Here is a 26,387-nt window from a genome sequence, read left to right as displayed (position 1 = left end):
GGCATCACTTAATGTTAATAAGGATCCATTTCGACCTCACGATGAGGGTGAGGAATTACTTGATCCTAAAGTACCATATTTAAGTCATATTGGCTCTCTAATGTATCTGGCCAATTGTACAAGACTCGACATTGCATTTGCTGTAAATATACTAGTAAGATATAACTCTACTCCTACTCGACGACACTAGAACGAAATTAATCACATTCTACGTTGTTTGAGAGGTACATCTGATTTGGGTCTATTCTACTCATTTGATTCCAAATCTCAACTAGTATGATATGCAGATGCTGGATATCTATCTAATCTTCACAATGCTAAATCTTAAACTGGATATGTATTTCTTTATAGAAAACTATTATATCTTGGAAATCAGTAAAGCATACGACGATAGTAACATCCTCTAATCATTCTGAAATACTAGCTAGTAAAGAATGTGTGCGGTTCAGATCAATGATTTCTCATATTCAAGCAAATAGTGGTATTCAATCAATCAAGAATATTTCAACAGTTGTTTTATATAAAGGGTGACAAAACAAAGCATATCTCTCCAAATTTCTTCTATATACATGAACTTCAGAAGAATGGTGATATAGATGTTCAACATATTTGATCAAGTGATAATCTAACAGATTTGTTCACTAAAGTTTTGTCTACTACAACATTCAAGAAATTGGTTCATCTCATCGGAATAAAACATCTTAAAGATCTTAGCAGAAGGAGTTAATATATGAATGACATCCAAAGGGATGTGTTATGAAAAATATGAATGTCACCCCATCTTCCACCCCTTCGTTTTTCACCCCAATAAATGCTTAGCTATCCTTATTGTCCTTTATAAGGGCATCTTCCTCTTCTCATTTGGGACGCACACATTGCATGCTTGTATACACATTTGCATGCTTGAAGTAAGTAGCCATATAGAAAGAAAATGAGAGATAAAAAAAGAAGAGAGGTATCTTGTACAAGGCCGGAGATTTTTTATACAATACCAGTTCCAAATCATCTTATAATTCTACCCGAGATAGTGAAGTTTTGATCTCATCCTCCCGTGGAGTAGGTATATCTGAACCACGTGAAATTTTTATCTCGTCTTTATTTATTTTTCTATTTATTTTCCAACATATTTTATAATAGTATATATAATTTTATTTTTATATACTTTGTACTAGTTTGGCATGCGCTATGCATCGATGCACGAGAGAGAAGCCCCAACCTTTGTAAATAATTGATCCCTCGCTGAACGTTTGAATTTTGTGGAATGCATATTATTAAAAATAAAATAATTAAAATAACAACTTATTCCCTCTCCCTAAGTTTTCAAGCTAATATTTTTTTTTTTTTTTGTTAACTATTGTGTTTTCTTTTAAACAAATTACATAGTGATAACAAATCATGGTAATAATATCCGCCCAACTATTAATATGTTATGCATTAAAATATTTTTTTTTAGCATCTAAATATCTTCAAATTAAAAGCCCAATTACATATATTTTATGAAAATTTTAAATTAAGTATTAAGCCAATCTTATTTGTAAATCCTTCAAAATCTTTTTGAACAATTATGATTTATAATTATTCAAATGGAAAATGTTTTGTAACTAATGGATAAATTTGTTATGATAATTAATAATTTTAATTACAAATCATGTAAATAATAATGTTACTCATACAAATCATGCTCGTATATTGACATTCAAAGCCTACGTGTCTTGTTCAAACTGAATGGATGGGACGACATTTTCTAGAGAGTTAAAGTATTTTCTTTAACCTGTTACAGTCAAGGGACTAAAGTTATATTTGACTTGTGTAATATATATTGTTTGAAATAAAATGGCAATACAAAGTTTTAGATTCTTATTTACTTTATTATACATTTTTTATAATTTATTTAATATTTCATAGTTATATTGTAACTACTTTATTCATAAGAATAGACATTCCACGGATCAAATATAATCTAAAATTATGACAAATTTATATTTGAAGGATTCAAAATGTACGTGAGCCAACTTATGGACATAGAAATTACAAATTAATTACTTTATGGCACATTAACGAATCCTCGTAAATAAAGACCAAAATTTAACAAAGAGATCGGTCTTTCTGATATATATATACATTTAATGTATTTTACTCTCTTACGTATCAAGAGATTTGAGAGATCTCTTATCACACACAGCATTCCACTAAGAAGACTTCATGAACAAATAACTAAGGGTCTATTTGATATGGTTGTTGTTCCCTGTGTTTCTATTTTTTCAGAGTGAAGAATTATATTATAAAAATACATTTATTTATATTGTTAATTTTTTATTTCTATTGTTGATTTTATACTGTTTGTCAAAAAATTGAAAACCAAATTTTATGATTTTTAATGATTTTGATAATGTATTTCCAAAAATTTTAATATCTAGAAATAGTTTTTTTGACTAAATTATTCATTTTGTACACTTTTAAATTAAAATCAAAATTAAATGATCATATGAATTTAAATATTATTAAAATAAAAACATATATATATATATATATATATTTCAAATAATAATAATATCAATTACAAAATACATTTACTATATTTCACTTGTAATGTCTAGTAAAATTTTTATTGTAATGTAAAATTTAAAAGTAGAACAATTAAGTAAAATAATTATAATAAATTTTCTTTTTATCATAGCAAACATTAACAGAACAGTTCAAGTTTCTGCTCCAACATAAAATCTCTCTAATAGAAAATTAAATTTACACCTCCAAACTTCAAGCATTCAATTTGAAATTATATAAATTTGAATGAAATACAATATAAAATTATAATTTTATCTGAATTTGAATTCCAAAGCCAGCACCGCTCAGGTCCCCAATTGCATGCTCCCAAAACACCAACTAGTCTTATTTTAACTATAGGTGTATCACATCTTCTATCATCTACGCTGCAAAATTCCCAATTCAAGCTACCAATTCTGTAAATTTTTGGCAGTAAAGAAATTAAAATTGACTGCCAAATTGCGCACATTTGGATAGCCAGCCAACCACATTTGGAAAGTCCACATGGGGTTGACTGTGGAGTCCTCTGTAGGCACTGTATGTAGGGGGTGACTGGAAGTTTGCGAGCTCATCCCATCACTGCATTATTCCTCAGAAACCTTGAAAAATGTGTAGGGCAAGATCAAATTGTTGATGCCATCCATACAGTCCTCTGTAGGCACTGTATGTAGGGGGTGACTGGAAGTTTGCAAACTCATCCCATCACTGCATTATTCCTCAGAAACCTTGAAAAATGTGTAGGACAAGATCAAATTGTTGATGCCATCCATTCTAGGATCTGTTTCGAACTCGGGATCGATGTAAAAGAAAACCTGCCAATGACACTCGTATGATTCGGCAATCACAAATAATAGCAACTTTTAAATGCTTTACGAGTATAAACTCTACTTAGCGCACAGATATGAACGTGGGACGTGTGCACAACATGACAGTGATACGGGAACGACAAATTTTACAAATACAGGATATGAAACAGAGAGCTCACGCTGCAACAATAAATGAATTTACAGCTACAAAATTACAACACCAATATATTGAAAAAAAAAAATACATACCTTTATTATAATTTTAAATCAGTTGTATTTATAATCAAATATGCCCATGTCTGTTATAAATCTAAACACATTATATATTTATAATCATATCTATGCATAAAATAAATAAATGTCAAATTATAATATGCCATTTATTGAGCTTAAAGAGTGTTAAAGAAACGTTAGAAAAGCATCAAATAGGCAGCACTTACCGGCATATCAATCTGCTCCCCAGGAAGAAGACGCTGCTCCTCAAAGCAAAAGCACTGAATTTTGTTGAAGTACACTGCCGCCTGCAAAGAACCATAATTGATTACTTCCCTTCTATAGCCTATAGCTGAAAGAATCACCTTGAGCCATCATGTTCTGACATACAATGAGCAACTTCAGCAAGCAAACCTTTCCAACTCACAGAACACCATGTCAATGTTCCATGCTCCCTAATACAAACATCAATTATTCTGCAGCAGTTTCTTGGTTATTCACTAAACTTGTAACCATCTTGAAACGAGACAACAACTCAACATACTTCATGATGCAGGGGCAGCATCAAGGTTCTGCAGCCATGGAGAATTTAGAAGAGATGAAGGGAAAGGGAGGAGAGAGGAGCTACCAGGGGGGAAACTCACGTTCAATTCAATTCAAATTCATCAACAACTGCCTACATCATGGCTTTCACCACTATTTATAAGAAAACCTCTTTACGTAAACTACACATAAACCCTTAAAACTACATTACATTACAAAAATACCCCTACTTTACACATATTACCAACAACCCTCAAATACACATAATCCTATACTAATTAATACTAAACACACATAATAAACTACTAACTTAACCCTACGACTCCTTAACCCTACTCTTCTTAATTATTTCTCCAGCAAAGATCTTCCCAAGGCCTTGCTTCTTGTCATACATCAACTCTCCCCCAGTTAGAAAAAATTCAGCCTCGAATTTTGAAATGTTGGGAGAATCAAAAGGGAGAAGCACACTTGGACTCTTCAAAAGCCAGTACTTGAATGAGACAAGAAACCACATTTCATTGACAGCACCATAGAGTTGACTTGAGAAGGATGACAAGCTCTACAATAGGAATGTTCGAAAGATTTTGGGTGTCTTCAAACACTTCCATTGCCTTACTTGTAGTGTCTTCAATTTGAGTAACTTTGACATGATCACTAACCTCAGATTCTTTGTATTGGTTGGTTGGTAGAGTAGGCTTCAAAATAATTTTCTTCCCATTGTAGTGGAAGGCATATGAGCTCCCGTGTCCTTGAGTTGCACCCAAATCATTTAACCAAGGAGAACGAAGGAGTACATGGCAAATATTTATAGGTATGATATCACACCAAGCATTATCAAAGTAAGCATCCATTGGATAGGAACCAACCATCTTTCATAAACATGTCAGGTATGGTTATCAATCCAAGATATGTCATGAGGCTTTGGATGGGGTTTCGGACACTGTTGCATACAAATGACTCCATTTATGGAAACCACATTCATTGGACATCTCCCATCAATGATGATTTTGCAAATCTTTTCTCCACACTTGATAAAGGTGTTGAAGAGCTTGAGATTGTGCCCAAGGTATGATAAATGACATTCCTTTTTCCTATAATTTGTCACCATGTGGCTGAATTTATGGATATATATGCTGCAACATAGATATCACCAACAACCCTCCACAATTTTCCACAAGCCTTACTCTCAACTTCTCAAAAACTATTTTCAATTCACCTTGATATTGTTCTGCTGAAATGAGACAAATTCACAAAGAAAACTCACAAATTACAGCAACAAAACCTGATTTTTAGTGCTGGAGTCACAATTTCTAGGGTTTTGTGCCAAATCATTATGGCATACGCTTGCAAAATGTTATGTCCACAATCAAAATATCTTCTTGCAGTTCAAAATATCGCAGAGAAAATTCAAAATACCGTGGCAGGGCAATTTTTCATGAGACTGGAAACAGGAGATGCTAGCAGACCCTCACTCGCAATTTCTGGCACATGGGGCGCGTGAGCCACTGGAAATGGTGCTCCAGGCGAATGTAGATCAGGTGGTGGGGAAAACAGTGGTGGTGGTTGTATGTCAAGAGAACACCGGCAATGGTGGGTTTTGAAGGGGACGGCAGCTGGAGAAGTTTGGCCCATGCGTATCGGTCCTCTGGTGGTCGGACAGCAATGAAATTTTGAGGGGAAGGGTTTCGGGGGGTTCTGTTTTTGGTGGTATGGGTGTGTCGCAGGATGGTGGCTGGAAGGTGGTGTTTGAAGAAATGGGGACACAGCTGGAATTTTCTGAAAAGTTCTGAAAATGCAGAACTGTTTTCAGTTTTTTTTTTTTTTTAAATACTGAAATTTCAGAATAGAAACTAAGAGATGAGAGAGTAACAGAGAAGGAGAAAATACTGGAGAAAAAGGAAGAAGAAGAAGACCAGAGAAAAAGAAAAGAGGAAAGAAGAAGCAGCAGCAGCAGCAAAGAGGGAGGGAGAAGTTACAGAACAGAGGAAGAGAAGGAGAAGAAACAGCAGCAAAGAGGGAGGGAGATGTTACAGAACAGAGGAGAAGAAAAGAAGAAGAAGAGAAGGAGAAGAAAAACAAACAAAAAGAAGAGGGCAGACTGCTGCTAGTCAGCAGGGAATTATGGACGGAACAGGAGATCATAAAACAGAGAAGAAAGAAGAAGAGAAGGAAGAAGAGGAAGACAAGAGGAGGAGTGAGGGAGAACGGGTGGACTGAAATAGATGAATGGAGATCGTGGTTGGGCTCTGATACCAAATGATGCAGGGGCAGCACAGAGGAGATACCGGGGGGGGAGACTCACGTTCAATTCGATTCAAATTCATCAGCAACTGCCAACATCATGGCTTTCACCACTATTTATAAGAAAACCTCTTTACATAAATTACACATAAACCCCTAAAACTACATTACGCTACAAACATACCCTGACTTTACACAAATATAACAAACCCCAATATACACATAATCCCATACTAACTAATACTAAACACACATAATAAACTACTACCTTAACCCCACAATCCCTTAACCCTACTCTTCTTAATTATTCTCTAGCAAGGATCTCCCAAGGTCTTGCTTCTTGTCCTAATCACTTCAACACTTAAAAATAAGCCTTATAGAGGAGGATAGCAGTGGAAAAAATTAACACGAAGGTCACTTTATCATTAATCATCGACCTGTACTAGTCAAACTACTTCGTTAAAAAAGATCCTACAAAATATTTCTTAGAATAAAAAATCTGTTGTTATGAGAATATGCTTAAACTATAGCTAATAACAAACACTATGAAAGGATACTGCTGAATTTGATTTGCATTTGTAAATAGTTAGTACCAGCTGCTAAAGGAAGCCTTCAATGTTTTGATTCTTCAGGAAAGAACTATGTTGACCCAATAAATTTCCACAGGTGTGACATGCATATACATACCACTAATTTTTAAATATAACCATTCAGACAATATTTGTAAAACCAATAACTAAATTATTGGTCATCAATGATTTCGCATTTCTAGTTTCACTATTAAAATTGCCTCATAATAATGAACACTAATGTCAGTTTAAAGTCGTGTGATGACATTTATATAATTCATTTTAATAAAATACATTTACAAGCTTAGTGTGCATTGGCTTCACTAATAATTGACTAATGATAATCATATCAAACCCAGAAATTAATAATACAGAGTAGGTAGGAACAGCTTTCACTAGCAATAGGCTGTATTTGAATATGAAACTTCATTCAGTTAATTATAAACTGCAATTATAACAATTTATGTTCTTTGATATTCTAATTCTTGCATCTGTATAGTTATTATACCGTACAAATCACATCTTTTTTTCTAGTTATTTACAGTATTTTAACAATAAATGATGCACTATTATCTTTTTTTAGACTGTCAAAAAAGTTCCATAAATATTCTAAGTCTTGCTAATAATTTCCATCATTTGTGAAATTATATTTGACAGTGACATTGAAATCAAAATTCCAATAGAAATTGTGAATTCATGAAGCATGGAAATTTCAGCGAAGATTAAATTCATGAACTTGCAAAGTAGTTTAAGCCTAAAGTAGTCTTAAACATCAACTGCAAGTCTGCAACTAGTGTAATAAAAATAACTTTTCGAAAGATATTTTTTTAAAGACTTCTAGAAGACATTATTTTTACAGCAAAATAAACTAACCTCCATAAAGTTTTTCCAAAGATATGAGAAAATTCAACATACCCCACTTCACATTTTATTTTGGTCACTTCTCACCCTTAGGGCTGCAAATGACCTAAGCCACCCATGAGCAACTCAAGAGCTCGGCTCGATAAGAGTTCGTTCGGGCTCGTTTATTATCTAAACAAGCGATTCCCGAGCTCAACTTTTAGGCTCATTTCATAAAGGAGCTCAGCTCGTCTGGGCTCGTGAGCAGCTCGGTTAGGCTTGATAATGAGCTCGATTTTATATTTAATTCTAAAAATATTTTATTTTATTACTTAAGTTCATTAAATATTGCTTAAGATAAGTCAACAAAATAAACTCAAAAAACTAATAAAAATTAGTTTATTTATTAAGCAATTTATTTATAAATAAAATAAATGTGAAACAAAAGAAGCCTAAATGGCTAATATAGAAGAGGCATCACCCAAAATCTTTTCAATCTTCCTATGTTGGATATGGAGTACAACTAGGCAGAAAGAGAAAGCATGGGGAAAGAGCACCACTGTATGTTGTTCAGGTTTGTCCCACATCGGAAATCCACAACTTCTTTACCTCCTCACTAGCTTATAGAAGCTCATGCCCACTACACATTTGCACCACCTTTCCCATGGCTGCAGGCCAGTATTAACGAAGGCCTACTTAATATTCCTTACAATTGAGGCTTTTTTTATTGTGGGTTATTTTTTTGTAGTTTGAGTTGTGTTTGGGCCTGTTTGTTGATGGGCTTCAACATCTCATTTTAAGCCCAACTGGCTGAGTGACTGAGGTAGGCCTTTAAAAGTTAATTTGGTTGGGCTTGATTTATTGGTAAGTTCTAAACCAATCCAAGCTTGAGTCGAGCCCGAGCCTGTGATTAATTTTCCCAGTCGAGCTCAAGCTTAATATTTGGAGCTCAAATTGTACTGAGCCCAAGCTGAGCTATTCTTTTTCCGAGCCAAGCCTGAACATGTGAAAGCTTGGTTTGGCTCGGCTCGTCTGCAGCCCTAATCACCCTATGTCACTAAGCTGCTAGTTATTTCAGTAGAATATGCAAACGTCATCATTTCTTTTCTTTTATTTTTTAATTTTAAAAAAAAAAAAAAGAACACCTCCCTCTCTCTCTCTCTCATCCTTGTTTGACAAAATTTATGACCGTGCACTAAATAAATGTTTCATAATTTAAACCTAAATTAGTGCAATGCCACAGATTATTGTCTGTTATCAACAGTAACCAAAGAAATAAAAAATAAATTCTCAAAAGATACTTATCTATGAATTCAAGAAATATGATTTTTTTAATAGCAAAAGAAAGTTTCATTAATAGGCGAAGGAATTTACAAGAGGGAGAATAAGATATCTCCCAAGAGAGATCTAGGACAAACCAGAAATAAACAACAAAGAGAAAAAGATCAACAAGCCTGCATGTTCCTCCAATCTCTGTTACTCATAAAACTAGCACCGCAGCAAAGGTCTTCTGGAGAGAGTCTTCTAAGGTCTCTTAATCTACAGCAAGTTATTAGTATTTATTTTATTCAGCACAACCAACCAAGTGAAAGCCTTCATTTTTGGAGGAGCCTTGGCCATCTATATTATAGGATAGAACAGAAATGATGGAATGGATCAATAATTCAAAAACAAAAAAAGTTTTGCAAGAATGCACTCAACTAATCCAAAGACCAGGAAAGAACATGCCTCCCTGAAGAACGTTTGCTCCTATTGAATAAGAATAACAAAGATGACAACTCCACCATCTCCCTATTATTAAGAGGTCTCTTGAAATGAAGATTCCAGAAACCAATGGCCACTCAAATCACCAACAAAGAAAGATATTTCGCTCAGAACTCAATTGAAAGAGAATAAGTGAAAAAAGAAGTATTCCCCATCCATGGGTCTTTCCCAAAGGATCCATGAACCCCTCCCACCTCAAGTTTAGTGTGAGGAGCGAATAAAGGATAAATCTGAGAAATGGACCTTCATGGACTTCCCAAGAACATCTTAAACTAGCATTGGTATCCCACCCTTTCTCATCCAACACAAACTTACTTCTTAGTACCCTATGCCAAAGGAAAGAATCTTCTAGAGGGGAGCGCCATAACCATTTAGCAAAAAGAGCGGTGTTTTTAGACACCAACATACCGGGACCCAGCCCCCCCTCCTTAGACCTACAAACCTCTTCCCATCTCACTAGACTACAAAAAATCTCTCATAATTCTCTCAAGCTTGCTAGCGATCCCCACCAGAATCTTAAAAACAAACAAGATATAACGGAACGCTAGAATGACAAGCCTAAATCAGAGTTATTCTTCCCCCAAGAGAGAAAATTGTCCCCTTCCAACCATCTAGCCTCTTCATCACCTTTCCACCATCGGATTCCAAAAATCCACAGCTTTAGGATTCACCCTACAGAGGGAATCATAGGTAAGTCTAGGCCAATCCAATATACCACACCCCACTTCAATAGTCCACTCCCTAACACACTCAATAGACACATTCGAAGTTGCTAAACCACTCTGCCATAATTTTTTAAGCCCAGACACCCTCTTGAAAATTTGGAGAATACCTAAGATTCTCCTGAAAGATGGACTATGATCATTTAGGAAGAAAATGGTATCAGCAGCAAACTAGAGAGGAGAAACCACCCCCACCCCCACCTCTCCCCCCCCCCCCCCCCCCAACAAAAAACTTCTAATCCTCTCACCAAACCCCTCTCCACAGCCCTATCCACCAACCTACTAAAAACATCAGCTGCAAGGATGAACAAAAAGGGGGATAAAAGGTCTCCTTGTCTAATGCCTCTTGCCTCTTGAAGCATTAAACCAAGATTTGCGTTCACCATTCACAATCACCAAGAACCACACATTAGACAAGAAACCCCAAATCCCTCGATGCCAACACTCACCAGAACCTTTTCTCACAAAAACTTTATCCAAGAAGCTCCAACTCACTTTATCGTAAGCTTTCTCAAAATCTAATTTGAACAAAAAACCCCCTTTCCTTACTCCTACGAATATCCTCCACCACCTTATTATAGCCAGTAGAATAGCATCTACCATTTGCCTCCCACCCCCCAAATGCACTTCAAGCGCTAAAGATAGTATCAATAAGCACCACACTCAACCTATTAGCTAAACGGCTAAACCTTTAGTGATAATCTTATACACACACTAAATACAAGAGTAGTAGGTTTAAATCCTCCATGGATTCTCTACTGTTTAGAAATGCCAAGTGGAGGGTATATGCCTTCAATATTTTCTCATCATGTTGTTCCTATTTTACAGATTTGTAGCCTTACTGACTTAGACAAATTCCCTTCAATGTGATTTCATGATGATATAAAATTTTCTAAGTGAGAATAGGATTTCATCCTAAAACCTACACATACAATTTGGGTCAAGAAGACTTAGATTTTGTAGCAAACGACGGTGCGTCACACCATGGATTCTAAAGTTCGCATGCGTCTCCATTGTCGGAACCTAGTCCTAAGTCACCTTCATTGCCGTGAGCCACCACAAGAGTGTGTCACTATTCTTTCATTGGGGAAATTGAATGACTGCAGTCCTCAGCTGTCAAGATGAACCAGCGCCTACATCACTCACACTAGTCGACCTCCTTTGGCAACAATGAACCACCTTTCCTCTCTCCTATTGAGGCAATCATTTTTGGCACCTATTGTTGGTCCTATCAACTATTTTGATGAGGCTTCTAGTTGTCCGATTGTCCGTGCTTCTTAAAAAAGGATGGAGGACTTGCATCGATGCAACCAAGAGGAATGAAGGATTAAGGCAAAGGTTTTCCTAGTCATCTATGTTTGCCATCCTTTTCTGAGTTTGCGATCGTGCAACCCCTATCAGTACCAAGAAGATTGGAGCCCTAGCATCTCTTTGGTAGTGAAGACACTATTTTTTTCTAGTTGTGGTAATATGTCTATCTGTAAATAACTTCGCGATTGTGGAAGCGTCTTTGCCAACCACAATCTTTCTTGCTGCTGTCAACTTCTTAGCCTATAGTTCTTTGACTTGCTACAAGAAGATTGGAACCATAGGGCCTCTTTGATCTTCACCTATCAACTATATACTCTTAAGTCTTCTTGCCTCGGATACAATCTTACATGGGTAAAGGGGAGGAGTTTAGACAGGTGGGCATTCTATTGTGAAGATTGAGAGAGAATTTTTTAATCCAAACTGCCTTTATCTTACAGCAATTAGACTTTCATAATTTGCAAGGAGATTCTACTCATTTATCTTATTGAAGGAGATTTTATGGATCCTGAGATCTTTGGGGGTGATAATGGGTCCTCAAGGAGCAGCAGCTAGGCATTGGGGGGATGTTTTCGTTTTTTCAAAAGAGAATTAGGATTCAAATAGGTTTGCATAGCAATGAGAAGGCCAGATTTATATATATCGAATAACTCTCTCCTAAAGGTCAAAGGCAAGCCCTTTGTATTCTAGAGGAGGATAATCAAAACGAAGGATAGCATAAGTTTATGAAAACCTTGATGAAGCTGTCTATCTCCTTGAAGAAAACCGTAGCATGAGTTGTGCAACATTACTCATCATGAGCAGAAGTTAGAGAAGCCGAATGTTTATGTAGGAACGTGAAGCAAGAAAAGAAAAAGAAAAGAAAAGAAAAAGAAAAGAAAAGAGAAAGGAAAAGAATCGAAAGGGAACGGTTTGGTACAAAGACCAAACCGTTGACGGTTTGAGGAATCTCAGAAAAACCATCGACGGTTTTGGGTGAGCACAGTTGGGTATGAGACCAAACTGTTGACGGTTTCAGCAAACTCAGGAAAACCGTCAACGATTTCAAACTACCGAAAGTCTATATGTTAGAACACGAGAAAATTTGGTTTGGTAAGTGACCAAACCATCGATAGTTTCGTGCGGGCTAGTATGCCTATAAATAAGAGTGACGTGGTGACCGGTACTATTTTTATGTTTTCAAATAAAGTTGTTGTGTTATATGATTCAGGAGCAACACATTCTTTCATATCTCTAGGGTATATTAAATTGTGGGGGGTAGAAACTCAGCTATTGGATGCCGGTTTACCTGTGGTTACACCGACAGGAACTGTAGTGATATGTAGGAAAGTACTTAGAGATTATCCAGTGGTTATTCAGGGAAGAACGCTAAATGCCAATTTGGTAGTGTTTAACATGTATGGATTTGATGTAATTCTAGGGATAGACTGGCTAGCCTCCAGTTATGCGAGTATAGATTGTCACAGGAAAAAGGTAGTGTTCATACCCCTGAGGAGCATGAGTACAAATTTTTAATGGTAACTTCGATTGTTTATTTATGGTGATTTCATTGTGGTCAAATCATCAAGATATTAGAATAATATTGCTTAGGAAGCAAGATTTTAGATTGTTAAGGGAAGCAATATTTTTATTTAATTAGGTTTCTTAAATTAGTTCCCTCATCTTTCAAGCATAAGTTTATGAAGGCCCGCATACATTAGCTTTGAGGGATTGTAATTGAGAATTAAGTGGTTGGATGTTGGCCTTGCATCATTGTATCAAGGAATGTTGCATTGCCTTATTGTCATATTTTCAAACCCGGGAGTTCCAAAAAACTTTAGTGAGGTGACGTAGTATAATGAAAGCTTAAGATACTTTAATCTTGTGGTTGAACTTGAAGTCAATGATGAGGTCCTGACTAAGAGTCTTTTTGCAGATAAACCAAATTTACTAGGAAAGTGTTTGACAACTCTTGCTTAAGCTTTGGGGGTCACTTGAGTTAGGGTTGGCCTATTGTACAAGGCTTCCACTCATAACAAAACCCAAAACATATTGTCATGCCTTCGTTGCTAACCTTGTAATTCAACCAACCTTGCTGGAAAGGATTAAGGCAGCACAGATGAAAGACACAGAGTTGGTGAAGATTATGGATAAAGTACAAAGTGGACTGAGGATGTACTTTAACGTCTCTGATGATGGGGTGTTAGGGTTTCACACCAAACTATGTGTACCAAATGATGCAGAGATTAAACGAACAATTCTGGATGAAGCTCATCACTTTCTTTACACAGTGCATCCAGGAAGCACCAAGATGTATCGGGATTTGCAAGAATCTTTCTGGTGGAACAACATGAAGAGGGAGATTGCCCGATTTGTGGAGCAGTGTCTTACATGTCAGCAAGTAAGGACTGAGCATTAGAGACCAGCAGGACCATTGCAACCACTTCACATTCCTGAGTGGAAGTGGGAGCACATTTTCATGGATTTCATTATAGGATTGCCACCAACACTACATGGGTAAAACGCAATTTGGGTAGTGGTTGACCGACTGACAAAGACCACCCATTTCATTCCAATTAAAGTTAACTATTCCATGAATAGACTAGCAGAGTTGAATGTTTAGGAGATAGTTAGACTAACGGCGTACCGGTGTCCATCATATCAGATCGAAACCCATGGTTCACATCCCAGTTCTGGAAAAGTGTCCAAAAAGCCTTGGAATCTCAGCTTACTTTTAGTACAGCATTTCACCCCCAGATTGATGGACAATCAAAGAGAATAATTCAGATATTGGAAGATATGTTGGGGGCATGTGTGCTAAATTTCGGAGGTAGATGGATTCAGTATTTGCCACTGGTTGAGTTTGCCTACAACAATAGCCATCAGGCTAGTATTGAGATGACACCGTATGAAGCATTATATGATTGGAGGTGCCGATCTCCATTATATTGGGACGAGGTTGGTTAACGGCGAATGTTGGGGCTAGAAATTATGCAGCAGACTTCTAAGAAAGTTAAACTCATTAGGGATAGAATTAAAACAACTCAAAGTTGACAAAAAAGATATGCTGATATATGCCGACGAGAGTTAGAGTTTGATGTAGGAGATAAGATATTTCTGAGGATTGTTCCGATGAAGGGAGTTATGAGATTTGGAAAGAAGGGTAAGCTAAACCCTAGGTATATCGGGTCATTTGAGATACTGGAGAGGGTTGGTCCGGTTGCTTACAGGATAGTGTTACTCCAGCATTGTCTAGGATCCACGACGTGTTTCACATATCCATGTTGAAAAAGTACGTCCCAAATCTTTCACATGTGATAAGCTATGAGTCATTGGAAGTCAGAGATACATTATCTTATGATGCAGTGTTGGTTCAGATTCTAGACCGCAAGGAGCAAGAAATTCGTACTAAGAAGATTCCGTTGGTTAAAGTACTCTGGCGTGATTATGCAGTTGAGGAAGTTTCATGAGAATTAGAGGAGGAAATACGTTAGAGGTACCCACAATTATTCAGCGAGGCCCAACGCTAGTCAAGTTAGTGTGACAGTTTAGGTAAGTGTTTGGTTTTGAATATAAACTTGTTAATTAGGTTGTTCAGTTTAAACTGTCTGTTTTGGTTTTTGACTAAAAATGGTTTTGCGAAGGTTTTGATTGGCAACTTGTAAACTTCTAGAGCCTTTACATGTAACCACGGCATCCCTCCACCATAAGTGAGGGTAATTAATAGACTTGGGACGGGGCCACTATGTGGGTGGCCGCCAGGTGTTTCTAGAGTCGGGTAAACATTTCAGTGATTTTTAGATATTGGTATAAGTGTGTGTTAGCAATTTCGAGGATGAAATTTTCATAAGGGGAGGATGTAGGAACCTGAACCAAGAAAATAAAAAGAAAAGAACAGAAAAATAAAAGAAAAGAAAATAGAAAGGAAAAGAAAAGAAAGGGAGGAATCTCAAAAAAACCGTTGACGGTTTTGGGTGAGCACAGTTGGGTATGAGACCAAACCGCCGACGGTTTTGGCAATCTTAGGAAACCGTCAATGGTTTCAAACTACCGAGAGTCTATATGTTAGAACACGAGAAAATTTGGTTTGGTAAGTGACCAAACCGTTGACAGTTTCGTGCGGGACAGCATGCTTATAAATAAGAGTGAGCTCATTTTTTTTAGAAAAACACTCTCTTAGGGTTTCGGTTTCTCTCTCTCTCTCTCTCTCTACATTTTCTCATCTCCCACTATAAAGCCCTCCCGAGCTCTCTCTCGCTCTCCGATCGTTTCTCACTATCCTCCCAGCTAGTCAGTCCTCGTTTCTCGGCCAAGTTTAAGAAGCTAGGGTTTCCTCCAAAGGTTGTAAGCCGATTTTTCAAGAACAGGACCAACAGGGAATCGAGTCTAGCGAGCTACACGGCTGGGTTTAGATTTTGTAGTTATTGTAAGTGTAAGCGAGACACTAGTTTATCATGTTTTTGTTTATTTTGGGATGTAATATATAACATGGAGATACATATGTGTAACTGGGATGGTTTAGAACTCTAGTAAAGTATTTGAGGTTAAATTGTCTTCCGCCGCATGTTTTTAAATTGATTTATGGACAGGGATACCTGGGACCCCTTCTGGGTTCGAGACGTTATAATCATGGTATCAGAGATTATTATAGGGTTTTATTTATGGAAAAATAGCACTCCGGACCCCACCGGGTTCAGGGCGTTACAATTTATCAAAGGCTCTTGGAAAACCAATAATTCACCGATGTTGTTTGAGATTTCCTAGTAAAGAAAAGCAGAATTTTCGGGAGGATCCTTGGTTGAGATTACAGGGAGAGGGAGTTACTTCACCCCTCGGGTTATTTTTTCTTTTTTCGTGGTAAAAAAAGGATTTCATTAATAGATTAAGAATATACAACCAAGAGAATAAGACGTCTCCTTAAAAGAATCTAGAAAATCAAGCAAAAAAAACAAAGAAAAAACATGAAAAACTTTTTTAAAAAAGGGCAAAAAAAAAGCATAAGTAAACAATCCAACGCACAATGCCAATCACACTAAATATTAAAAAAGCTCATCCCCTTAAAATTCCCCTACCCCACACACCAAAGAGAAGCCAAATCATGCATCTTTTCCCAAACCAACAAATGTGAAGACTTTTTCCCTAGAAAAATACGCACATTGCACTCCATCCACAACCCCCAAAAGACTATAAAAAAGGCACACTTCCAGAGTACTGCGCTTGCTAATTTCCTACCAAAACATACATAAGAAACCACCAAAAAATGCTCCACTGCCTCTAAACTCACCCATCATTTGTAAAATACCAAATAGATTCTTCCACACCCTCCAAGCATAATCAGAATGAATGAACAAGTGTGATGCAGATTCTAAAAAATTAAAACAAAGAACATAGACATTTGGAGGTAGAGCCTTCAAAGGTCTCCTAATCTGAAACTTGGTAGCATATAATAAGCTCCCGTAATTTGGTAGCATTTCCTTTTCTAAAATTTGTACTGGGAATCAAAGACTTGGGCCTCTCTATAATGGGCCGAGAAGGGGTCTTAGTAAATAGGTTGAGAAAGGTAAAAATATTGTGTCCTTTGACTCTATCCAAGAGGTGGAACCGAGACCTTCTGGCACCTAGGAAAGGGATCTAAATGATTTGGGTTCCTTTTCTAAAGGCTAGGTGGTAATGTTGGTGGAGTGAAATTTGGGGGAAATTTAGTTAGAGAGAGTAAGTAGAATTCCCAAGAAAAAATGAAGGGAAAAAAATCAAAGGCACAATGCTTAGGAGACTCAAAGGTGGAGGAGAAGAGTTTTGGGATTGCTTCGTATGCCATTGACTCACAACCATCTCTCAGTTCAGCTAGTAAGGAATCAGGAAGGGAGCCAAAGATTCCTAATAGTCGAAAGGAAATTTTTTCATTGAATTCAAGGGGAGGGAAAGGTGAAGCAATCAAGGGGGCAAGGGGAAGAGATCTAATGATCTTTTGACTAGCGGTGGTGAAGAGGAGGTCTCTAATACGGAATGCAGCTCTTGCAATGATGAGAAGGAATTGTTGGTTGATCAATTTAGAGTTTAGTTAAATCTGTACGAAGAGGATGCATTGGCACAAGTTATAGAGAGACTTTAAAAGGTAAGAGAGTGGAAGCCTTGGGGCAATGCAATGATCACAAATTGTTTGCAGCTATATGAGGAAGAGTGTGCTCAATTGTTTTCTGACATTATGCAAGAGGGTACAAATGCTATTAAACACAATTTAAACCAAATGAAAGAATTGATTGATAAGGGGCCCTTATCCCCTATCCTTGAGCCTAATCCTAATACAGTGGACTTTGTTGATATTCCTTTTGTTAGTGGAGGGGGTATTGATGAAGAGGTAGCTATTCTCATTGTTGATCCAAATTCGTCCAAATCTGGAAAAGGTATTCTTGCCCTTCCTGTTCAATCAATTTTTTCTTTCAACGCTTTATGCCACAAGGAGGGTCCTACAAGTATAGCACTTCTTATGTTGGCTTGGGGGTAGTCAGAGAGACTTTCCAAATTGAAATAAGCTCCTTAAGCACCTAGGTCTAAAATCAGTTAGTCCAATTAGGGCCAAGGTAAAATTGGCATTGAGTCCTAGAATGTATAAGGAAGGTGGTTAACTAATTGTCAATTATAGGGGAGGGTCTCTCTCTCTCTCTCTCTCTCTCTCCCTTCTAGACCAGCCCTAGGAGTTCTTTTTCAGATGAGCTCTATCATGTGTTTGGCTTTCATGTTGCTAATTGGACAATGGGAGGTGATTTTAATGTTGTAAGGTTTCCTCAAAAGAAAAAGGAAGGAGATAGAGTTATTGTTACCATGCAAAGTTTTGGTTTGTTTAGTAGGGATTGTGATTTGAGAGAGATTCCCCTAGATAATGCTAATTTTACAAGAAAAATGTTAAGAGTGGTGGCAAGCAGGCATCGTAATTCTTGTTTTGCATATAGTGGGACGATGAGTTCCCTAATCTCTCTCAATTTGTTTTACCTAGGCCTACTTCTAACCACTTTCCTATCATGTTGGAACCGAAGAAGGTTTCTTGGGGTCCCACTCCTTTTAGGTTTGAAACTATGTTGTTGGATCATGATTCCTTCCAGTCCTTGGTGAGGAATTCTTGGAATGATGATGTGGAGGGATAGTGGGAAGGTTTTAGATTCATGAGAAAATTGATGGGGTTAAAAAAGAAGTTGAAAGAATGGAATAGGGAGGTGTTCAGTGATTTAGGCTTTAGAAAGGCTAGTATTTTACTAGAGTTGAGTCAGTTGACTGAAAGGAAGAAGGTAGCATTCTTGCAAGGGAGGAAGAGATGAAAAGGATATCTTTCAAGAATGAATTGGAGGAGGTGATTTTCAAAAAAAAAAAAAAATTCAAAAAAAATGAGAGGCAGATGACAAAGATTTAATGAATTAGAGATGGTAATTGTAATTCTAGATTTTTCCATAGGCTAGCTAATGGGAAAATGAGGAAGAATTTGATTAGGGAGTTGGACATGGGTAAGGAGAATGGGGATACTATCTCTCAACCAAATTCAAATTGTTTCTGAGATCACTAAGTTTTATTTTAACTTGTATTCTAAGTAGAATGATAGTAGACCGATAGTTGAAGGTTTAGAATGGGACCCTATGTGCTATGTCTAGCGATGAGATGGCATGGTTGGAGAGACCTTTCGAGGAAGAGGAAGTGAGGGCTACTGTTTTTGGGATGGAAAGGGATAAAACACTAGGGCCTGATGGGTTTAACATGGATTTCTTTCAAGATTGTTAGGAGGTGGTTAAGGGTGACTTAGTTAAGGTTTTTAATGAATTTTATGGGAATGGGATTTTAAGCAAGAGTATTAATTTCACTTTCATAACTTTGGTACCACAGAAGAATAGATCCATCTTTCATAACTTTGGTGCCAAAGAAGAATAGATCCGTCAAGATGTTGGACTAAAGACCAATTAGCTTAATTTCTAGTGTTTATAAAATCATCACTGAAGTTTCAGCCAATAGGTTGAGTGTGATGCTTGACAGGACTGTCTCTAAAGCTCAGAGTGCGTTTTTTGGAGGGTAGACAAATTGTGGATGTCATTTTGATCAACAATGAGGTTGTTGAGGATATTCAGAGAAGGAAGGGGCTCATTTTTTAAGTCGGATACTGAGAAAGCTTACGATAGACTGAATTGGAATTTTTCCTAGATAAGATTTTTGTGAGAAAGAGATTTGGAGAGAGATGGCATCATGGATTAAAGGCTACTTGCATAATTTGAGCTACTCGATTTTAGTGAAATGGTAAGCCTAAATTTTGGTTTAAGGCTATGAGAGGGATTAGGCAAGGTGACCCTCTCTCCCTGTTTTTGTTTCTTTTAGTCGTTGATATTTTTAGTAGGATGGTGGATAAAGATTTACTAAAAGGGTTAGAGGTGGGAAGGGTGGGGGTTAGGGTTTCGCACTTTTAGTTTGGTGATGATAAAATCTTCTTTTTAAAGGATCATAGACCCTCCTTTTAAAATATTTTAGGTCTTCTTTATGCTTTCAAGAAGGTATCTAATCTTAAGATTAATACGACAAAGAGAGATATCACGGCTATTAATACGCTTGAAGAGAGTGTTAGAGAGTTGTCTTTAGAGGTGGGTTGAAGTTAGGGGTGTGCAAACGGTCGATTCGGCCAAATTCGGTCAATTAACCGAATTAACCAAAATTTTCGGTTAACAATAATCTCTAACCAAACCAACCAAATTAGGTATTGTAACCAAACCGTACCCGACCGAACCAACTTTTCGGGTAATTAGGTTAACCGAATTTGACCGAAATAATTTAAAATTAATTATAAAAACAAAATATGATTGCAAATTTTAAAATTAATTATAAAATTAATGTTTACCCTTTCTTTTAATTGCAAGAGCTGAATTAGGAGGACATTGATTTAATAAATAAATTAAGAAAATCGAACAATTATATAATATATAATATATCAGTTATATTTAATATTACTAATTTAACCGAATTAAAATTCTGCATACCCGAACCAAAAACCGAATACTCGAAATTATCCAAATTTGTCAGCTTTGGGATCTTGTTGTAGAAAGGGCTTCTAAGAGACTAGATGGGTTGAAAGGTGCTTTTTTCTCTCTCGATGGCAGAATTACTATCAGCTAGGCTTGTCTTTCTAGAATCCCTTTTTTTTTTCTTTCTATTTTTAAGATTATGATGGGGGTTGCTAGCAAGATTGAGAAGATAATGAGTGACTTCTTTAGAGAGTTCGTGGAAAGCCATCTCGCATATTTATCCCCTTATTCATTCCCCATATTAAATTCCTAGTGGGAAGGATAGTAATATCTACTTTTGGAAACATCCTTGATTGGGGAATGTAGTTTTGTCCACCTTTTTCCCTCGCCTTTTTTGCTTGAGCTTTTGGTAGGATGGTTTCATTTCCTCTTTTATTTTTTTTTAGGTAACGCCGGGTGTCCAGGCATATGCCCGACTAATCCCACGCCAGAAGCAGCTAGCCCATCACATTCCTAGATGTAAACGCGGATGTGCAGCGCAAGTGGTAGGTTTCGAATCTGTCCAGGTGGCCCTTCGCCTTCTTGGGATTTTCATTTTCATAGGTCGTTGAATGATAGGGAGTTGGTAGAGTTATCCCTCTTTTCTAGTCTTGTTGAATAACTATTGGTTTTCCTTGGAGGAGGATAGTCAATCTTGGTCTTTGAATCCTTTGGGGGTTTATTCTTGCAAATCTTTCTGTGATTTTCTAACTAGATCTAATTCCTCATTTTCCTCTCTATAAATCCATTTGCAAGGCCAAAAAGTTCTCTTTAAAATCAAGGCTTTTATTTGGTTGGTTGCGCACTTGGTAGAATTAACACCAATAACTTGTTGCAAGTCAAGAGACCTTTAAAGGCTCCCTATCCAAATGTTTGTACACTTCATTTTGATTGTTTAGAATATGCATCACATCTATTTATCCATTGTGATTATGCTTAATGGGTATGGAATAAGTTATTTGGTTTTTTAGGTGAATGTTTGGGCGAGTTCAAAGGCGGTGGAGGACTTTTCGGCAGTTTCTTTTGTCAGCTTTGGCAGGAAAAAGGAAAGGGCAGCACTCTAAAAATGTGCTTTCTTTGCAATATTTTGGGGGCTGGGATGGAGCATAATGCATGTATTTTTTTCAAGGAAGAAGTCATCATATTTGCTGGTTTGGGAGAAGATGCATTAGTAGGCTTCTCTTTGGTGTGTGGGGCAGCAGAATTTCAAGGGGTTGAGCTTCTTTGATATTCAGCGTGATTGGAGTTATTTGTTAGATTGTTAGTTTGCACTGGTTTTATTTGTTCTTTTAGTCAGTTTTTTTCTCTGTTTTTTATCTGGATTTTTCCATACTCTGTTAAGGAGATGTCTTACTCTCCTGGTTGTACATTCTTAATCTATTAATAATACTCTTCTTTTGTCATCAAAGAAAAAAAATGTTTAAAATCCTCTACCTTAATAGACCTGGATTTTTTAGGCACCAAGGCTAAAAAGGAATTACTGCCCTTGCTCAAAATTCCATTACCAAAGAACTTAGTAAGGACTTCCAACAAAATGCCTTTTATAACCTCCCAATGGTCTTGGAAGAAAGCAATGTTAAAACCATCTGGGACTGGGGCCTTATCCGGGTTATCCCTTTCCATCCCAAATACCAACCCCCTCACTTCCTTCTCATCAAAAGGTCTCTCTAACCAACTCATATGTTCAACAGTTAGAGGAATCCAATCTAACCCCTCTAGCATCGGTCTACAGTGGTCCTCCGCCAAATACAAATTATGAAAGAAATTAGTAATAATGGATGTGATCTGACATTGGTTATTAGTGAGTCTTCCACCCCACACATCTAACTCCCTAACCCGGTTTTTACTCTTTTTCCCGTTAGCTAGCCTGTGAAAGAAAGAAAAGTTACAATCACCGTCTTTGACCCATTTGAATTTGGTCTTTTGCCTCCAACTTCTCATTTCCTTAAAAAACACCTCATCCAGCTCATTCTTCAAGGAAACTCTTCTTATCTGTTCAGTTTCAGACAGGGTAATCTCCTCCTCCTTCCTATCCAAGGAAGCCAACTCGTCCATAAGGTTAGATTTTCTAATTCTAACATTGACAAACACCTCCTTGTTCCAAACTTTCAGCTTCCCCTTCAAATTTTTCAATTTTCTCATGAATTTAAAACCTTCCTAACCCCTTTCCATTTCCTCTCCCCGAGAATCCCTAACCAAAGGCTAGAAAAACGCATGGGCCAACCACAAATTCTCAAACCTAAAAGGGGTAGGATCCCACAACACCTAACTAGATTCCAACAAAAAAGGAAAACGTCAAAAGTAGCCCTAGGGAGAGTACTTTGAGTGAGGTTCAAAAATTAATTCTTCCACTCACTGCAGAACAAGAACCTACCTAGACCACTCTAGTGCCCCCCCCCCCCCCCCCCCCAAAAAAAAAAAACAAAACCCAAGAAACCAAGTAGACGAGCCAAAATTCTACATACTAGCAATAACTCTACGCCGCTCCCCACCCCCTTTTTATCCTCTCTAGGAAACTCACCAACATTAAAATCACTGACACACAATCCACCTAGGGAAGCAGAGAAACCAAAAAACAAAATAAAGCTCTTCCCAAAAAGAACTACTAAAAGTTGGTCTAGAAGGCTTGTACACTGAGCAAACCTACCACTAACCCCTCCCCCTCTCTCTTCAAGTAACATAGAAAGGAGAAAAAATCCCATTAGAGCATCTAGTATAGATATAGACCGAGAGTCCCACATAACAAGGTTAGCACCAGAGGCACCACACGAGAGTAAAAATTCCCAAAGCCGGCAACAACGACCCCAAATAGTTTTAACCCCCACCCCCCATATACCAATTACAGTTTAGTTTCTAAATAAGGCGATATCAAGGGAGTACTTGTCCAAGACTTCCTTAATCAAGTTCATTTTATAATAACCCCCAACTGTAACATTCCACTATCTTCATAATTTGACACGCTTATCACCCTTCCCGAGCCCTTTTCTACCCTCATTTATCAACCGTAGCAGGTTTTTAAGGTCTTTCTATACTTTCTTCTTCCTACTCTTGTACGTCCTAGGGCTAAAGCCCACCCTCACCATAGTCCCAACAAGATCTAATAATTCTAAGATCAGGTCCTCAAGGAGTTTTTGCGAGTCTAAGCTGTTCCTCTCACCACCCTCAAAGCTAAACCCATAGCCCTTCTTCCTAGTACAGTCCTACCCAAGGCATAGAGCTTCTAGAGAAAGATTGGGTTTAGTCGGAAGAGGAAGGATATATTTACTAATTCTAAATGAACAAGGATCCTCCATAAGAAAACCAACCTTCCCACAAATATCCCCCCTAACACCTAAAAATACGAAAAAGCCAAGTTAGCTACAAGAAAAAGATTGAACCCAAGGCGAGGGTCAGAAGACAAAGGCCCCTCATCATTTAAAACTTTCAACTAGTCAAAACTATAATTAATAATACCTGCTTGAGCATTCTCAAGAATCGAATGAAGATGATCATTCGCAGATTCAAATGAAGACGATCTCTCTCCAACTCACGTGGGATTGTAGCCGAGCTTCCACTCTTATCAGACCCCTCCCCTTAAGCTCTCCACTAGAACCTTCAAATAGCCAGACCAAACCCTCATCTTCTCATATTCAAAGTCAGCTCTCAGCTGATCAACCAATAATTCCTTCTCTGATTCACCTATATTGCCTATCTCTTCTTCTGAATCATAAAGCAAGTCATCTTCTACTTCCCCATCTGGTTCTGTCATCAACTTCTCCCTCAGAACTGAGGACTAATGGAGAAAATTGATTGCAAAAGTGAGCAATTACTGATCCTATTTTTTAGGCTTGTTCAATAAACAAGCCAAGTTTGAACAACGTTGAGCTCAACTGAATTAAGACAGTAAATTGTCTATTTATGGGCTCAACTTAGGTCCCTTTAAAAGCTCACTTAAAGGCTTAAACAGGACTAACAATAAAAATGAAAATTTTCCGCCCACTTAATACCACATTTTTTTTTTATAGTAAAAGAAGAATTTCATTAATAGAATAAGAATATACAGCTATGAGAATAAGACATCTCCTTAACATAGTCTGGAAAATAGAGATAGAAAACACAAAGAAACAACTTGAAAACTACAGAACAAAAGAGAGAAAAACCAACACTAACACACCAACACAGAACGCCAATCTCACTGAATACTAGATTAGCTCACCCCCTTAAAATTCCCGTGTCTCACACACCAAAAAGAAGCCAAATAGTGTATCTTTTCCCAAACCAGCAAAAGAGATAGCTTCTTCCCTAGAAACGTACGCGCATTATGCTCCATCCCCAAAAGACTGCAAAAAAAAAAAACACTTTTCTAGAGCGCTGCCCTTTCCTTTTTCCTACCAAACCAACGAGAAAGACACTGCCAAAAAGTCCTCCAGTGTCTCAAAACTCACCCAACAACAAGAACAAAACCAAGCCTTAAGTCCCACTAGGTGGGGTCGGCCATATGAATCATTTTCCACCAATTTATGTGATCATGGACCATTTCTTTTGATAAATTCAGGGCTATTATATCCTTACTCACTATCTCATACCAAGTTATTTTAGGTTTACCCCTAACCCTTCTACTACCCCCTACAGTAACTAATTCACTCTTCCTCACTAGCGCACTATGTGGCATACGTTGCAAGTGTCCAAGCCATCTAAGTCATCCCTCCCTTATTTTATCTTCTATAGAAGCTACACCTAACTTACCGTGAATATGTTCATTCCTCAATTTATCTTTCAGTGTTATACCAATCATCCATCCAAGCATTCTCATCTCGACAACTTTTACCTTTTAAATATTTTGTTTCTTCGTTGCCCAACATTCTTATCCATATAGAATAGCTGGTCTTATAGTCGTCGTATAAAACTTCCCTTTTAATTTTAAAGGTATTCTACAATAACAAAGCACACTTGAAGTACTTCTCCATTTTACCCAACCTACTTTAACCCTATGCATTACATCATCTCCAATTTCTCCTTCATCTTGCATAATAGATCCAACGTATCGAAATCAACAAGTGCTACTTATTTCTTCATCATCAAGTTTAAATTTGCCTCCAATATTCCTCCTACCATTAGTGAAATTACATTTCATATATTTTGTCTTATTTCTACTTATCCTAAAATCTCTAGATTCCAAAGCTTCTCTCCATAATTCTAACCTAGCCACTACTCTGCCCCTAGTTTCATCAATCAATACAATATCATCTGCAAACAACATACACCATAGAACCACATTTTGAATGTTCTTAGTCAGTTCGTCCATCACTAAAGCAAAAAGACAAGGGCCCAAAGCAGATCCTTGATGTACAACTATGGTAATTGGAAATTTTCTAGTTTCTCCATTTATAGTCCTTACACTAGTCATTACTCCATCGTACATATCCATGACATCAATATACCTACTACATACACCCTTTTTTCTAAAACCCACCATAGAACTTCCCTAGGTACCCTATCATATGCTTTCTCTAAGTCAATAAATACCATATGCAAGTCCCTCTTCTTTTCCCTAAACTTTTCCATTAATATTCTTAAAAGATATATAGCTTCTTTGGTGGATCTCCCAAGCATAAAACCAAATTGATTTTCTGAGACCTTCGTTTTTAGCCTTAATCTTTGTTCAACTATCCTTTCCCACAGTTTGGGGAAAATACCAAATAATTGGTTCCAAACCCTCCAAGCATAGTCACAACGAATAAACAAATGTGATGAAGATTCTGAACAATTAAAAGAACACAGATTTCTAGAGAAATAGCCTTCAAAGGTCTCCTACCCTATAGCAAGTTATTGGTATTAATAATACCACTC

General features: G+C 37.1%; 1 protein-coding gene across 35 annotated transcripts in view; it reads right to left on the bottom strand.

Moving 5' to 3' along the window:
* Positions 1-2,701: 2,701 nt before the first annotated feature.
* LOC131160299 (cytochrome c oxidase assembly protein COX11, mitochondrial) overlaps positions 2,702-26,387 on the bottom strand; it is a 42,932-nt gene continuing 19,246 nt past the window's right edge. For 33 of the 35 annotated variants that reach the window (XM_058115795.1, XM_058115800.1, XM_058115794.1 and 30 more), the window contains 2 exons: positions 3,791-3,871; positions 2,702-3,356 (listed from right to left, as the gene is read on the bottom strand). In XM_058115795.1, the coding sequence (XP_057971778.1) occupies positions 3,255-3,356; positions 3,791-3,871 (183 nt within the window). In that variant the 3' untranslated portion in view covers positions 2,702-3,254. The remainder of the gene's footprint in view (positions 3,357-3,790; positions 3,872-26,387) is intronic. The other 2 variants (XR_009137981.1, XR_009137983.1) reach the window with 1 other exon arrangement.

Source organism: Malania oleifera, chromosome 7 (assembly GCF_029873635.1).
Source record: "Malania oleifera isolate guangnan ecotype guangnan chromosome 7, ASM2987363v1, whole genome shotgun sequence".
NCBI classification, from domain to species: domain Eukaryota; kingdom Viridiplantae; phylum Streptophyta; class Magnoliopsida; order Santalales; family Ximeniaceae; genus Malania; species Malania oleifera.
The sequence above is the reverse complement of the archived record's forward strand: the minus strand, read 5'-3'. Positions and strand labels throughout refer to the sequence as shown.